The sequence below is a fragment of the Pholcus phalangioides genome, unplaced genomic scaffold (genome assembly GCF_987345545.1).
Source record: "Pholcus phalangioides strain wild (caught in Gottingen) unplaced genomic scaffold, Ppha-v1.0 ptg000015l_1, whole genome shotgun sequence".
NCBI classification, from domain to species: Eukaryota; Metazoa; Arthropoda; class Arachnida; order Araneae; family Pholcidae; genus Pholcus; species Pholcus phalangioides.
This window is the reverse complement of record NW_028301608.1, coordinates 74,570,118-74,584,930: the sequence shown is the minus strand read 5'-3', so window position 1 is coordinate 74,584,930 and position 14,813 is coordinate 74,570,118. Positions and strand designations below refer to the sequence as shown.

The 14,813-nt window shown below is 41.8% G+C and overlaps 1 protein-coding gene across 4 annotated transcripts in view; it reads left to right on the top strand.

The window, feature by feature from the left end:
• Positions 1 to 14,813, top strand: part of LOC149076673 (large ribosomal subunit protein uL23-like) — a 141,931-nt gene that overhangs the window by 101,670 nt on the left and 25,448 nt on the right. For 3 of the 4 annotated variants that reach the window (XM_089244285.1, XM_089244281.1, XM_089244284.1), the window contains one exon: positions 10,659 to 10,728. The exons of the other annotated variant lie outside the window; for it this stretch is intronic. In XM_089244285.1, coding sequence (XP_089100411.1) covers positions 10,659 to 10,728 — 70 coding nt within the window. The remainder of the gene's footprint in view (positions 1 to 10,658; positions 10,729 to 14,813) is intronic. 4 annotated transcript variants of the gene reach the window in all.

Sequence of the window (14,813 nt, the reverse complement as noted above, 5' to 3'; positions counted from 1 at the left end):
CTAGAAATTAGAAATCAATATGAAAGAGACTTCCTTAAGTTGGTGCTCGATCATTTTTTGTATCAGCATGTATCAGAAGCCATTAGGGGTACTGCTATTTAGTTCTCACTAGTTCTGAGGAGCGCGGTATCCCGGGTCGATAAGATGCTCGCCTAAAGTACCAAAGGATATTTAGAGCTGTCGCGAGCCAACAAAAACGGCGACATGAACGCAGAAAAAAAATTGCTACCGCAGGGAGTCTTCCCATTGAGGGGTTAGCGCACCAGCCTCTCCATGAGTAGGAAAAAACAAGCCTGCCGTTCGGAATCGGCAATAACTTGTAAGCCCCGGTCTAATTATTCCTCGTGTGCAGAAAATGACCGTGGTGCGACAAAAATCATCAAATGATCCTAGTTCTGAGGATCTCCTCGAATATATTTCTATCGAAATGTGGAGGACGAGTTTTCTTCCAGTGATCATCGTGTCGTTAGTTTTCTCTGTCACTTTTCTTCGAGTAAGGTAATACTAAAAGAATAGTTTCTTGTTTGCGGAGAACCTACTTTCATATTTTGAGAGACTGGTTAGTGGGAGTTTTCAATGACCAGTTGGAATCAGTTAGGGTGTTGAGTAAATGGGAAGAATTTAGTGTCGGTCAATTTAGAAGCTGTCCTCTGCATTGCATGGCGTCATACGAGTGAGTTTGAGCGAGCTCCCTCTCGAAATTTTTCTAAATCGTTATCAAAAGGTTATTGCTGAAATGGACAGAGGAGAATAACGTATTGTCGGAAAACCAGCATGGGTTCAGGGAGGAAAGTCATTTGTGACGTCACCTCCTTTGCTTCTATGATCACATGACTAAGGCTTTGGATGAGGGCAAAAATGTTGATGTTGTTTACTTTGATTTCCAGAAGTCATTCGATCGGGTCCATTACGGTAAACTTTTGAAGCGTTTACAAGAAATTGGGATTGAGGGGGACTTGTTGAATTGGACAGACTCTTGGGTGAGAGACAGGTCACAACGGGCTATGGTGAACGGGAAACTTTCTGAATGGACAGATATGAAGAGTGAAATTGGCTCAAAAAAATGCCCATACTTTTTTCACCTTTTATCGATAAACTGGATCAGGGTGTCAATGGGATTGCAGGACTCCCACTCGTCCTAATTTTCCTTCTTTTTGGTAAAAATGTCCTACTTTTCCTACCAAAACCTATCAACAAAATTCATGTAATTGATTTTAATTGAGGAGGAAACCATTGATATAATGCCAAATAATACAAATAATTAATGATTCTGCCAAAGCAGAAATTGTATTGTTTTTAAAGTTACTTGGGGGTGTATGTGGACCATTTGCTGGTTTATTCATTTTTCATTAGTTTGAGGGTTCAACAAATAGAGTAGTGATTAAAAACTTCTACCTGATTGAGAAAAAATTAATTTTGTAGTTCATGAGATCTTGTGCAGTAACATTCATTATTCGAAATTATTTTGCACATTTTGTGTATAGGTGACACAACAGTTTGCATAACAAAGCAGTTGGGTACATAGGCCTATTCTAAGTTTTGTGACTCTGATGATACCCAATAACCATAGGCAGAGATTGACTTGGAAGTCTGGGGGGGGGGGCAAGGTCATTATTGCTGAGGGGGCACGATGATGATGTCAGCTCTCATATATACATTAGATCAGTCGACTCCACCTTTGACGCTAAATGGTGGGCATTCCCCCCCCCCCCCCGTATCTCCGCCCATGTCAATAACATTCAGTTGTCTTCTGTATTTTTAGGGCATACAGAGGCATAAACAATATTTACAATGCTCAGCAAAGAGCTAAAAATGAAAGTGCTTCATTTGTCAAAAACGATTACACTGGCGTTGAGCACTAAAATTTAAACAAATCCTTTAAAAAAATGGATTACTGACAATGCAGTAAAACTATCTGTGTACCTTGTCTCATTTATATCGGACATTGTAATTTACACATTTTGCACTGTGCTCTTGGAAGTCCAGTGCTTGGGTCTCTACGGGAATTCTTCCATTGCCAAGTTTGATCAACTGATGTGAAAATGATAGCAGTGCTGAGTAATTTTGCAGTTGAAACTCGTATGTTGGTGGATAAGAGTGTGTGTGTGTGACGTGAGAGAGATAAGAGAGTGACGTGTCAGAGTGTTGATGATTTGAGGCAAGCATTGAGTTCATCATGTGGTGTTGAACAGTTCTCAGTTTTGTCGTCGTAGTTGTTGATCTTTGTTGTTAGTGACGTCATATCTCCGTCTTGTGCAGGTGCAGCGAATATTATTCAAACGCTTTTTAAGCATTTTTTAAATTGAAACCTCTACGATAGGCGGTTGATGAGATAAAGGCCGCATTAGTACTAACAGGACACCCTGTATATAGGCAAGGAAAAATACCCGGCGCTTTCCGGGTTTTCTTGTAGTATTGGAAAAGTGACAAAAACCATTATAAAGGAATAAACTGTTATTATGGCAGCATTAAAGATGTGACAAACCATTGTAAAGGCATGTACACGTCTGAAACGCATTGTTGGGAACCACGGTAACCAAAGTAAACGTTCCGAAAGTGATTGTTGCTGCCCCAAAATCATTATTGTTGCCCGACAGTGTTTTTTGCCCAACTCTCACGAACTTTTAAAGTAGCCTACGGTTCATTCCCGGTCCTGTCGGTGTATATGCAAAATCTGGCGACGATCGGCCTAAAACTGTAGATTTGTATAAATTACAGACACTCATACTTTCACATTTATATATAAGATTTTCTTCCGGACAATTTTCCACAAGACTTCGAGATTGCAGAACAAGAAGCGGTTCGACGTTAAGTCGGCGGGTTGCATTCACTGTGGTAAGAGGCCAGTCTGTTGAAATGGACCACCTTGCACTTCGAGGATGGCGTTCTCTGGATCCGAGCTACGACGTCGTTCAGTCTCTTCACAACTCTGTAGGGTCCTTCCCATGACGTCTGAAGTTCCGGCACAACCCTTTCCGGCGCTTCGGGTTCCAGAGCCAGACGAGGTCTCCTTTGAAGTCATAAGATATGGCCTTCGCATCGTAGCGGTTCTTCATCTTTTCGGAGCCAATGTTGATCCTGTCTCTGGCGATTCGATGTACATCCTCGAGGCGCTCCTGGAGTCCCTGCACGTATTCTTAAGGTGGAAGAGAAGCATCTGGCGGACACCCAAACAGGCAGCCGCAGATCTCGTCCAATCAGCATCTGTGCTGGTGAAAATCCAGTGCTCTCGTGGACGCCAATTCGGTAGGCCAGCAGGAAAAGCGGTAACTTTGCGTCCCAATCCTGTTGGTTCTGCGACACGAAGAGCGAGAGATGATTCAGGATGGTTTTGTTGAATGTCTCGTCTATCCCATCGGATTCCGGGTGGAGCGGAGTTGTTTGGGTCTTCTCTATTCCTAGAAGCTTGCACATGCTGGCGGGTCGCCTGCTGACCTTCGTAGAGGAAGGCCTCACAATTGTTTACTCCGGCCGACGCGCAAACCGTCACAACGCTAGCGACGCGTATCTGCTTCACTCCCGGGTAAAAAATTTCCCTTTCTACGTCAACCAACTTTTCTCTATGGTCGCGAAGCGTCATAGCCGGCGCCATCTTGATTTCCATTGGCATCATGCATCGCAAGAACAAACAATTAACTATGCGGTAATTTAGGTAAATAATAACTGTTGGATTGCCGAATCAAGCACTCGCCATTGTGCCCAGCTGACTGGAAGCAAGCAGACCGAGGTTGCAGTGTCCAGACGACCGAAGTGAGCAAGACCAGTGCGACCCCAGGAGATCTCGACAACAGCATCACAGGGCCAGAACTACAAGATCCCGGAAAAATTTGAGCGGACAATTATTCTCTGTATGTTAGTTCTTTTTAGTTAATCAATGTAGGAGTACTTCGGGTCCCGGAATATATTCAGGTTAGTGTTTTACATATACAGTATATATATTTGCATATCGTTTAGCCAAAACTTTTTCTTAACGTTTTACACGTGCCATTTCGATAGGGGTCTCATCGTTTGATCAGATTTTATTTATTTATTTTCAATCCTCGTGCCACGTACATTTTTGTACATTTCTCGTCGTTTAAACACGTAGCCACGTTTTTGTGTATTTCCCCCCTAGCGCCATTTTTCTTTGTTCAGACATCCCTCCACCGGATAGGTAGCTAGTATTTTGTACTTCGCTGTAATTTTTTTTTTTCCTTTTCGAGTTTTTCTGTCCGCTTTCGTTGTTGAATAGCCATTCCGTAGTACTTCATGTAATATATATATATAGTGCACTTGTTTTTTTTTTCTCTCTCTCAGATTTTAGATAGCTTTATACAATATTTTTCGAGATGGCATTCTTTGATATTTTCACATGCACGTGCCGAGCCACACACTGTTCTTAGATTTAATTAAATGTTCCATAGTTCGATAAACTTCCAATAATCTCAAATAAATACCAAATCGGCATATTCCTCATCCAGAAGCCCTACATCTACAATAAAAGAATACCCAATATCCCAAAATCATAGTCGGTCTGGCTCGCAAAAAAAAAAATAAAGCTGCGATAATCTGTCCTAATCAAAACATAAAACCAATTTTAATAGAGACCCTTAATCACACCGTCGCCGATAAACTTTCTTTCGACAACAAGCCTCTTACTCTGATTTCAGCCTACGCCCCTCCCCAATGGTGACATGAAAGAAACACTCGCTGAAATTGCAAATATCCACGATGCAATCAAACTGGAACAAGCACTGATCGGGCAAAATCCGCTATGGAACTATCCGAGGCTTAACGGTAGAGGCAAAGACATAGAGCAATTCATTGGCGGACACATTCGTTTTCTCCATCACTCGAACTCATACCCACCGTCATATTGTTATGAACTATCGACGATAGATGGCGCGATTCGTTTGATGGCTCTCAGAAATATTGAAATCGGTTGATACCGGTTTCGGTTTGGCGGAAATGACTGTGATTGGTGGAGAACTGGCAGGGCGTGTAGAATCTAGAAAGTCCCGCCCCTCCAAGCAGTGATTCAACGCCCCTCCAGGCAGTCCGTATGGTGGCGCCGTCGACTAAGAAACTGTAAAATATAATTTTGTGGAATGTTCTATTTCTCGAAGTTTCTGTCGGGGTTATAAATAGTGCGGCGCTCACACGATGACAGCTAGAGAGGCTCAAGGAGATTCAGTCAGTTGTGTTTAAATGTTGAGAGGAAGTTGCTCTCTGATTAGCTTGTAACGTGTAAATTGCTGTTCTGTAAATAAATCTGTGTTTGTCCGTCGAACCGCTTCTTGTTTTGCAATCCCGACGTCTTGTGGAAAATTATCCGGAACAATATATTCATGGCGACAAAAAAGGCTGGCCCGATCTAACTCTCACAACAAACACAGAAATACTGCAATGTCTAAATCTAGTCTATAATATACACTCATGTCCATAAATTAAGGATAATGCCACCAGCTCCGGCAAATAAAGGTTCAGAAACAAAACAAACGTTACTTATTCATAAAGCCCATTTATTAAACAAAAGATAAAGAACAAAAACGATGGTGTATGTATGATACCATTCATAAAAACTACGATTTTTGCTCCCTGGAGCAATTGTATAAAAAATATCTCCTTTACAAAACCTTACTATTACATGGTTGGTATGATGGTTAATACATTGTATGTCTCCCATGCTATGAAATACAGTCCGTACAACGTCTAGGCATGCTGAGTATCAAATTATCGATCTGATCTTGAGGAAGATCACTCCACTCAGCAAGCAATGCTCTCCGAAGTTCCGGTACACATGTAGGAGGTGGTTGACGGGCTGCAACTCGTCGGCCAAGCATGTCCCACACATGCTCTATCGGATTCAAGTCAGGTGAGAATGCTGGCCATTCCATACGGGTTATATCCTCAGATTCAAGGCATTCGTTTACGATGTTTGCTCGGTGAGGACGGGCGTTGTCATCCGTAAACACAAATTCTGTGCCCATGGCACCCCTAAACAAACGTACATGTTGTTTCAGAATGATGTCCCGATAAATTTGGGCTTTCATGGTTCCGGTTTGAACATGCAGATCTGTTCTGCAACCCAGTATAATTCCACCCCAAACGAGCAATGCTGCAAGCTATACCTGGACTCGTCGGAAAACATCACACAAGCCCACTGTGACGATGTTCACATTGCATGTTCTCTATTTCAGGCTAATCGCTGCCGACAGTGAGTTGCCGTGAGCGGAAGACATCTGACAGGCCTGCGAACATATAGACCAATATCTCCCAAACGTCTGTACACGGTTTGCCTTGAAACTGTGGTACCCGTGGCTGCAGATAGCTGACGAGACAGGTCGGATGCCGTGCTCCGTCTGCTTCTTTTGGCAGTTACTGCCAAATACCGGTCTTCATTCGGCGTTGTAACTCGGGGGCGACCTGTACTGTAACGTCTACTGGCATTTCCGTTATCTTGGAATCGTTGTCAAAGCCTAGAGATGACACTTTGGGCAATTCCAAGTTCCTCGGATACTTCCATCTGAGTGCGCCCACATTCCAGGCGGCCGATAATTCTACCACGTAAAAAATCATCCACATGCGTCCTCTGTGTCATAACTATTCGCTTATGGCACTGAGCGCCTTACAGAACTCTTGTGAACAATTTTACTTCTTTGCCACCATTCCTTATATACCCCCCTCTTACACTCTCGTCATTGTGACGTACTATCGGCATCATCTGGTGGCTTCCTGAAATTTGCATATCATTCTTGCAGATGTGTGTGATAATTCTACAGGTGAAATTTTTACTTTAGATTTCGATTTCCGTGTGATTCTGAATTATCCTTAATTTATAGATATGAGTGTAAAATCACAAACTCGGAAAAAAGCCTGTTTCTAAGCAACCGATTAGTGACGATTTTATCTTACGGAAATAGGTGACGTTTTTATGTTACGGAAATAGGTGACGTTTTTGTGTTACGGAAGTCGGTGACGTTTTTGTGTTACGGAAGTCGGTTACGATTTTGGGTCGAGTTTTCATTTAACTCCTGAGGACATCGGGAACCACTTGACCTGTAGGGATCAAGTTTTGTGCATGTACCCAGAGGTATGTATACATCACCAGTGCTCCCAACACACAGGGTCCGGGTACCCAGGGCGGGACATTGGACAGATATCTTTATGGGGAAATTGACAGGTTTCATTTTGAGTCGAGGATGAATACTTGCTTCTCATTGCGCATTGTGCTGCATTGCTTATTGTGGCACTGCAAAAATAATGGTGTATTACTGATTGCGGTGCATTGCATATTGTAGTGCATCGCGTGCTGTATTGCATATTGTAGTGCATCGCGTGCTGTATTGCATATTGTAGTGCATCGCGTGCTGTATTGCATATTGTAGTGCATCGCGTGCTGTATTGCATATTGTAGTGCATCGCGTGCTAAATTGCTCATTGTAATGCCGCGTTTAATGCGTATTGTGGTGCATTGCGTACTATAGTGCTTTGCTTATTGCGATGCATCGCATACTATGCTGCATTGCTTATTTGTGATGTACAATATTACTTATTACACACATTACTGATTGTGATGCTTTACGTGTTGTAGTGCACCTGCTGTATTGCTTATTGTAATTCAGTGCTTATGGATTATTGTGGCTCATTGCGTATTATGGTGCTTTGTTTCGTGCGATGTATCGCATTTTATGCGGTATTGCGGTGCATGAGGTATTGTGCTGCATTGCTTATTGTGGTGCACTGTAAATATTGGCCAATTGCGCATTGTTATGTATTACGTATTTTAGTGAATCACGTGACATATTGCTTATTCTAATGCAGTGCTTATGGTGTATTGTGTGGTTCCTTGCGTATTGTGGTGCATTGCTTATTGCGGTGCTTTGAATATGGTGGTGCACTAATTATTGTGCTGTATTGCCTGATGAACGCCAGGGGTTCTGCCACCGGACTTATCCCGTTGCCGAGAATCAGGTGCGACCAGACGAAGAGTAGACGACGTCACAAGCAGATCACTTTTCCTGCCTAAATATTAACAAGTAATATAACTAACAAGCTCGTTCCAGGCATGTTTAATTTAAAAATTCCTGGTTAATTAAATGAAAATTTTTAATTAACAGTGGGCTACCCACTTAGACCTTTTCTCCCTACTTCTGACCAACTTACACGCACTTTCACTGAAACACACACACGAGCTCTCTTGCCTTTCCCCCTTATAATGGTCCCCCGCGGGCCTGTTCAGAGGGCAGTTAGTGCTCGCAAACGAGCAGGCACTGCCAAAAATTTGGATACATGCTCTCATGTTCCCTAGTTCAAGTTCAATAAACAGAATTGTGATGTGAATATTTCTAAGCACAGACATTTTGAGTCTCCACCCCTCCCCTTTTTTTCTACTTGCAAAGTCTGTGATATCTCCTGTTGTTGTTGTTTTTTTTTGGAACATGGATGTTTTTGGAATTTTTCTTTCATATTTTTCCGAAAAGACAAAATATTTTCAAAAGATTTTGAAAAAAAATCTAAGATAATTACTCCCATCGACTACTTGTGAAGATCGGAATGAAGGCAGCTTTATACCCATATTCTATGGGGCTCTAGATTAAACCACCAAAGATTGCCTCTAGGCACCGAATCAGGGGGTGAAGGAGAAAAATAATTACAAAAATTGCGTAAAAATAGTTTTTATGCACGAATTTCAAACTAAAGATACGGACCCGCGTCCGCTCCGTGTGAAAGGGGCCCTAATATGGGAAAAACTAGTCTGTCCCTTAAAATAACATTAATCACAATTAACTGCTGTATCACATAGTTAACTATGTGATACAGCAGTTTCTGTTCTAAAATGGGAAGGTTCTGATTAGCGGGCTAATTAGTTTTCGCAAAGTGTAATACAAAAAAATTAAAGTGGTAAAATTATTTAAATTTTTGATACAATATTTGACGTTTGAAATTAGTTCAGAATTAAGGACAGGCATCGAAATTTAAAAAAAATCCTTATGCAAATTATATTTTTTACTGTTATCTGGTCGAGCGAGCTAATCAAACAATTATTTCGTGCCAAATGGAACTTCACCGTTCCGTTCCTTGAATTTTTCTCTTGCCAAATTCCTCAGCAACCTCAATCGGAAACTAAGGTAGAGCACGCCAAATTTTCTCGAGGGGGTGGGGTCAAGTTTTTCCCTGCAAAATAACACTATAATCTTGGCTCAAGAGGGGAGGGGGGTGTTAGAACCTCAACCCCCCCCCCCTTTTGCGTACGCTAATGCGGTAGAGTACAAGCCACCAAACCTAGAAGAGACGTGGTCCAGGACGTGGCGCCTGGCCACAGAAGACGACAAAAGGCTAGAGCTGCAAAGCCATGGACGTAAATTTTGTACAATAAGAATTTTTCATCATAATTTTTTTAAATCTGTATGTACTTTTTGTTTGTCTTTTTTTATATGTGTATTTTATATCCATGTATTATTTATATATGCATAAAAGCACCCGACACCGCCCAGCCCCCACATCCGGGGCAGTGGCTGAAATTGTGAATGGTCGATAGAGCTTGGGTGGTGCACGGTATGCAGTGCCGTCTTAAGACATGGGCCCACCCCGGGCCTCACAAAAATGAGATCTGGTTGAAATTTTCGAGAAGGCCTCAGAAAAATCAATTGGGCCCGGGGAACCCATGATACTCCTAAGACGACTCTGACGGTATGAAGCGTCCAGCGCCCGGGCATCAGACACGCCCCTCTAGTTGCGGCCTTGATTCTCAATCTTATAGTTTTTTTTCACTTCTTTTCAACATGAGACACCCTTATTTGAGGCCCCGGCTCATGTATTAAGACGATCCTACTTTTGTCTCAGTTTCAACGAGCGAAACAATAACATAATTTCATGAAAGCTGTCATAATCAAGTAATCAAGTTTGACTCTACATGTACACATGAAAGTAAACGCACTCTTAAATTTGCAGTTAAATCATGCCCCCCCCCACCCCAAGGAAGCTAACAGGGCCTTCAGGGCAATTCTTACTCTTTGTCTTTTCACAATTGCTGTCTTAATGCAAGACCCGGGGGCCTCACAAAAATGGGAACCGATTGAAATTTTCATGAATTTGCTGTGTAGAGCCTGTGAAAAATCAAATGGCCGGAGGCCCCATGACGCTATTAAGACGGCCCTGCTTTGCACACTCGTAAATTCGTTTGTGAGAGCCTGTGAAAAATCTGGCCCGGGGCCCGCTCCGGATGCAAGTGCCCATGCCTGGGAGGGGGCTCTGTAGCAGATTGTGCGGGGGGGGGGGCAATAGTAAGATTGGTTCCAAAATCTTTCGCCGCGAAGAAAATGTAAATTTTCGCGGTAGAAAACTCGTCGCTTCAGCCGCCAGCGTATTGGTGCGCGTATAGTATAAATCTATATCTTTTCGATTCCCCCTCGAGTGCTGCTGCAACACAGCGGGATCTGGGCCTTACACAATTTTTTGCACCTCCCAATGACACATCGCCCAGAATAAAACCAGGGGATGGATCCGTGCCTTTATTGATACGGTTGGTCAGTTATTGGCAAAACTCTTGGAACTCTGGCTTGACCAAGTAAGTAACAGAGGATTTTGATCCGTACGTGAAGAGTCGCAGCATTTTTTTTTTTTTTTTTTTTCTCCTCTTTGTTCTCACTTTTGATCTTTTATTTATTCCGAGACAGGCCAGACGGGCAGAAGAAAGCTTACGTCAAGCTGCCGTTGGATTACGATGCTCTGGATGTTGCAAACATGGTAACCCCGTTTACCTATCTCTGCTAAGATTCTTTATTTTATCAGTTTTAGAAACAGTTTTTAATGGGGGGAGGGAGAAGAACCAAATTTGTATATCAACACTTCAGATGCAGTGGCTATGAAAATTATTGAAATCACAGGGCAATATCACTCGCTGTTATATAAGAACTAAGAGAGATTTAATAATAATACGTTAATGTTATTAAGCGGGATTATTATCTAACGGACGCTGTTATTTAAGAACTACGTTAGATAATTATCATGCTTTCACGGGATAATTCTAATTGTTTGTCCACAGTTTGCAATTATTACAAGTATACTTCCAATTACAAAATGCTTTCAAATGACTACGGTTTCTTATAATAAAGGCCTCGCAGCACTTTTATTTTTCCTACTTTTTAGAAATATCCTACTTCGCCACAATCGACCTTTTTTACCCCAATTCTCTCTTACTGTTCCTATTTTATCCCTCCCTTTTGTTTACAGCCAACATCTCATTACGAAAATTCCGAGAAATAGCAAAATATCACTGCTTTCCTACTCTCTCCCTTTTTCACGTTTTATTCACATCACAACATCACCATACAGGAATAGAAATTTCTTTTTTTCAGTTCCACTGGAGTTGGGGACGACGACAAGTGTATCTTTTCGCCGTCGCGCTCAGCAATATGCTAAAAATAAGCCTGAAGTCCAGTGGGGAAAGTGAATCTGTTTCGTAGATCGTGGGCCGTAAAATAAGGAAGACAAAAAAAGAAAAGGGAAGTGGAGGGACAGGCTTTTGTCCACAAGAGATTCCACGAAAGACGGGTTTCTCTCCCGTGATCCCGTAACGAGCAGGCCCTTCATTTGGGGGGTACGGGGGGGCCGTCATCCCCCCCCCCCGGATTTTGAGAATACACTAAAAATTGTGTGTAGATATATATAATTATAAATATACATTAAGTACATGTTCTTTGCCCCCTCCCCCCCCCCCAGAAAAAGTTGAAATGACGGCCCTGATAACGAGCGTTCATCCCTAACGGGACAGAATAGTGTCTAGGGCCGGTATTACACTGTAAAAGTTTGATAAAATCCCTTTTGTAAAACTTGAAAAATCTAACCAATAAGGTTATTGGTTACATTCTAGAAAATGCAACCGTTGACCTTATTGGCTGCAATTGTCAAGTTTTATAATAGGACTTTTATCAAACTTTTATAGTGTAATACCGGCCTAGGAGGTATTGACAGAGCCCGGGCAATACTTCCTAGATACTTACTAACCGAAACGGCGACCCAGTCCGTATTCCGAAGAATTTCTAACCGATAGGTCACCGCCTAGATACTTCCTACTAGATACTAAGCTATCTAGGGCGTATTGGTCCGGGCCACGTCTGGTTTTACGGGGAGGGGGTGGGAGACGAGCCGATTAGTCGCTAGTTGAACCCAGTTTTTTTAACCGTCAAAAAATAACTTTCGGGTGTTCTATGATATTTTAAAGCATACATGTGCTCAACCAATGGCCCAAATGTGGCCTGGGTACATTTACAGGTAATTTTAGGGGCTTGCGGCACATTCTTGCCTTATTTAAATGACCTGCGACATATTTCCAGATCACTCGTGATCTGAGGCTAATTTCTAGATCACTTAAGTGGCCCGCGACACACTCCCATATTACTCGAGTGATTCGCGGCACATTTACAGATCTCGCAGCCTGCGGCGCTATTCTTGATCACTCAATTAAGTGGCCCGCGACACGTTTTCAAATCAATGAAGTGGCCCACTCTTCTAAAGGTTGAGTTAACCCATTAAAGACGACTTTGATTTTTTGAAAGAAAAGAAAACACTCCCACCATTTATTGGCAAAGAAAAAAATTAAAATTTCGAATGACAAATTTTTTTACCAATCTGCGTTAATGGGTTAACTGGAAATGTGCCGCGAGTCATTCAGGTGGTATAAAAGTGTGCCGCGGGCCGCTTGAGTAATCTAGAAATGTATGCGGGCCACTTTCAGTCGTCTAGAAGTGTGCCATAAATCACTTGGATGATCTGAAAGTGCGCAGCAGGCCACTTGAATGGTCTTGAAATGTGTCTAGATCGTCAGTTAAATGATCTATAAAAAGTTCATCGGTCCACTTAAGTAAACTTTTGATATATCGCAAACCATCAGGTGATTTGTGTGCTGCGAGCCACTCAAGTGATTTCGACTCGAATGATCTATCGATAAATGTGCCTCCAGCCACTTAAAGTAATCTGAAACCGTGTCCGGAAAATTCACCGCCATGCAATTCACTACTAGGAAAATTCGCCGACAACAGTTCGATGCGAGTCAGTTAGCCTGGGAGTGAGCGATTGAGTTACTGAGTCAGTGAGAGAGGAGTGAGTGAGTGACCTAGAAATTGAATGAGCGAGTGAGTGACCTAGTGAGTGTGTGATTAAGTGATTGAGTGAGTGACCTAGGGAGTGAGTTAATTAGTCAGTTGTAACATAGTAGTGTCACAAATTATTAAAAAATCTGATTGTTCTATGTTATATTGTATATATTACAATATCGACCTAATGGCATATTTATAGATTCGGCAGTTTCGGCTCGGCGTGATTCCAACATATGACCCCCTCCATTATTGAACCCCACTTAGGGGTCGGTTCTTAGTTCATGTCATGAAACAAAACTATTCACAAAATTTGATATTTATAGCTTCAGCGGTTTTGGTTCGGCGATGATGAATCAGTCAGGACATGTTATTTTATATACAGGACTAGGGGGCAAAGGGCCCCCTACAGGACTCTGGGGATATTCCGCCACCTCACGGAAAAGAGACGCGACGTCCCCTTATAGAATTATATTAGCAAAATCTCTTTGGGTTCCTTGCGCATCTTCTCCAAGAAGTTTGAAAAGCTGGGAGGGGATGGTGCTTTTGGATTTAACTGTTTTATATTGTTTACCATAAGGATTAGAAGCTTTATTACAGAAGTCTCTGAAGGTTTTTCTTTTTGATTCACGAATTAGTTTATAAAATTTTGCTCTTTCACGTTTAAATATCATGAAAAGTCTGGGTTTTTCATCTGGGGACGCTTTTTGCGTTCTAAGCTGTAGAGCTTTGAGTTTAATTTGCGCGGCATTTACTTGGGGAGTTACCAGGAGGTTTTGATATTAAGTTTGGATGTTTTCTTTTTGAGAGATTTATGGCAAGCCTGAAAAATTAAGTTTTCCAACGCTTCCGTTTTGGCGTTGAGATCCTCCGAGGTGTGACAATTATTAATTAAAGTTATTAATTTGGGGATGTCCCTGAGATGCTTGTTAAGAAAACTTTAAATTTTAGTAAATTTGATCTTGAAAGATCAAATTTACTTTCGAATCTTGTGAGTGAGATAGCGTTGGCAGAGATATTTAGTTATATCAGAATGTATTTATGAAGGCTGGCTGAGAAGTCTGTTATTATATTTCTACTAGGGGGCAAAGCCCCCCTGACGCCTACGGCGTCCAACACACCTCCTCTCCCCAACTCCTCCAATGAAGCTAACTACTCGTCACATCTTTTTTAATTATAACGCAAAATATTCCTCAGGCACTGCAAATGCCTGCGAAATAGTTATTCATTGCAGTTTCCCATTCTGATTTCGATAAGCAATGCACTGCCATCATAAATCAGGGGTGCAAGAGCTGCGCCAAACTGCGCCGAAATGGTTCTCTTGCTACATGGTGCCGCCAAGGCGCCGAATCCCTGCGCATTTGCGCCAATTCTTGTTTGTGGTTTGCGGAGGTACCGCTAATGCACGTAGTGCGTCAAATACCCGGAATTTAGGAAAAAGAAGCATGACAATTTTGTTCACGGGACGCGTTCTTTCCGAGACAAGGAAAAAGATATGGAAGGGAAACTTCAATTTTTTTCACTTCCCACCATCTACCACAATCGCGTCATCTCGTGACTTTGGAAAGTAGTACTACTTTGAAGTAGTCCAATAACGGTCCCGTACCGTTATTGGTATAATATAATATACTTTAATATTAATATTATATTTGTATTTGTATTTGTAATATTATAATATACTTTAATATTATAATATACTTTAATATTATAATATACTTTAATATTATAATATACTTT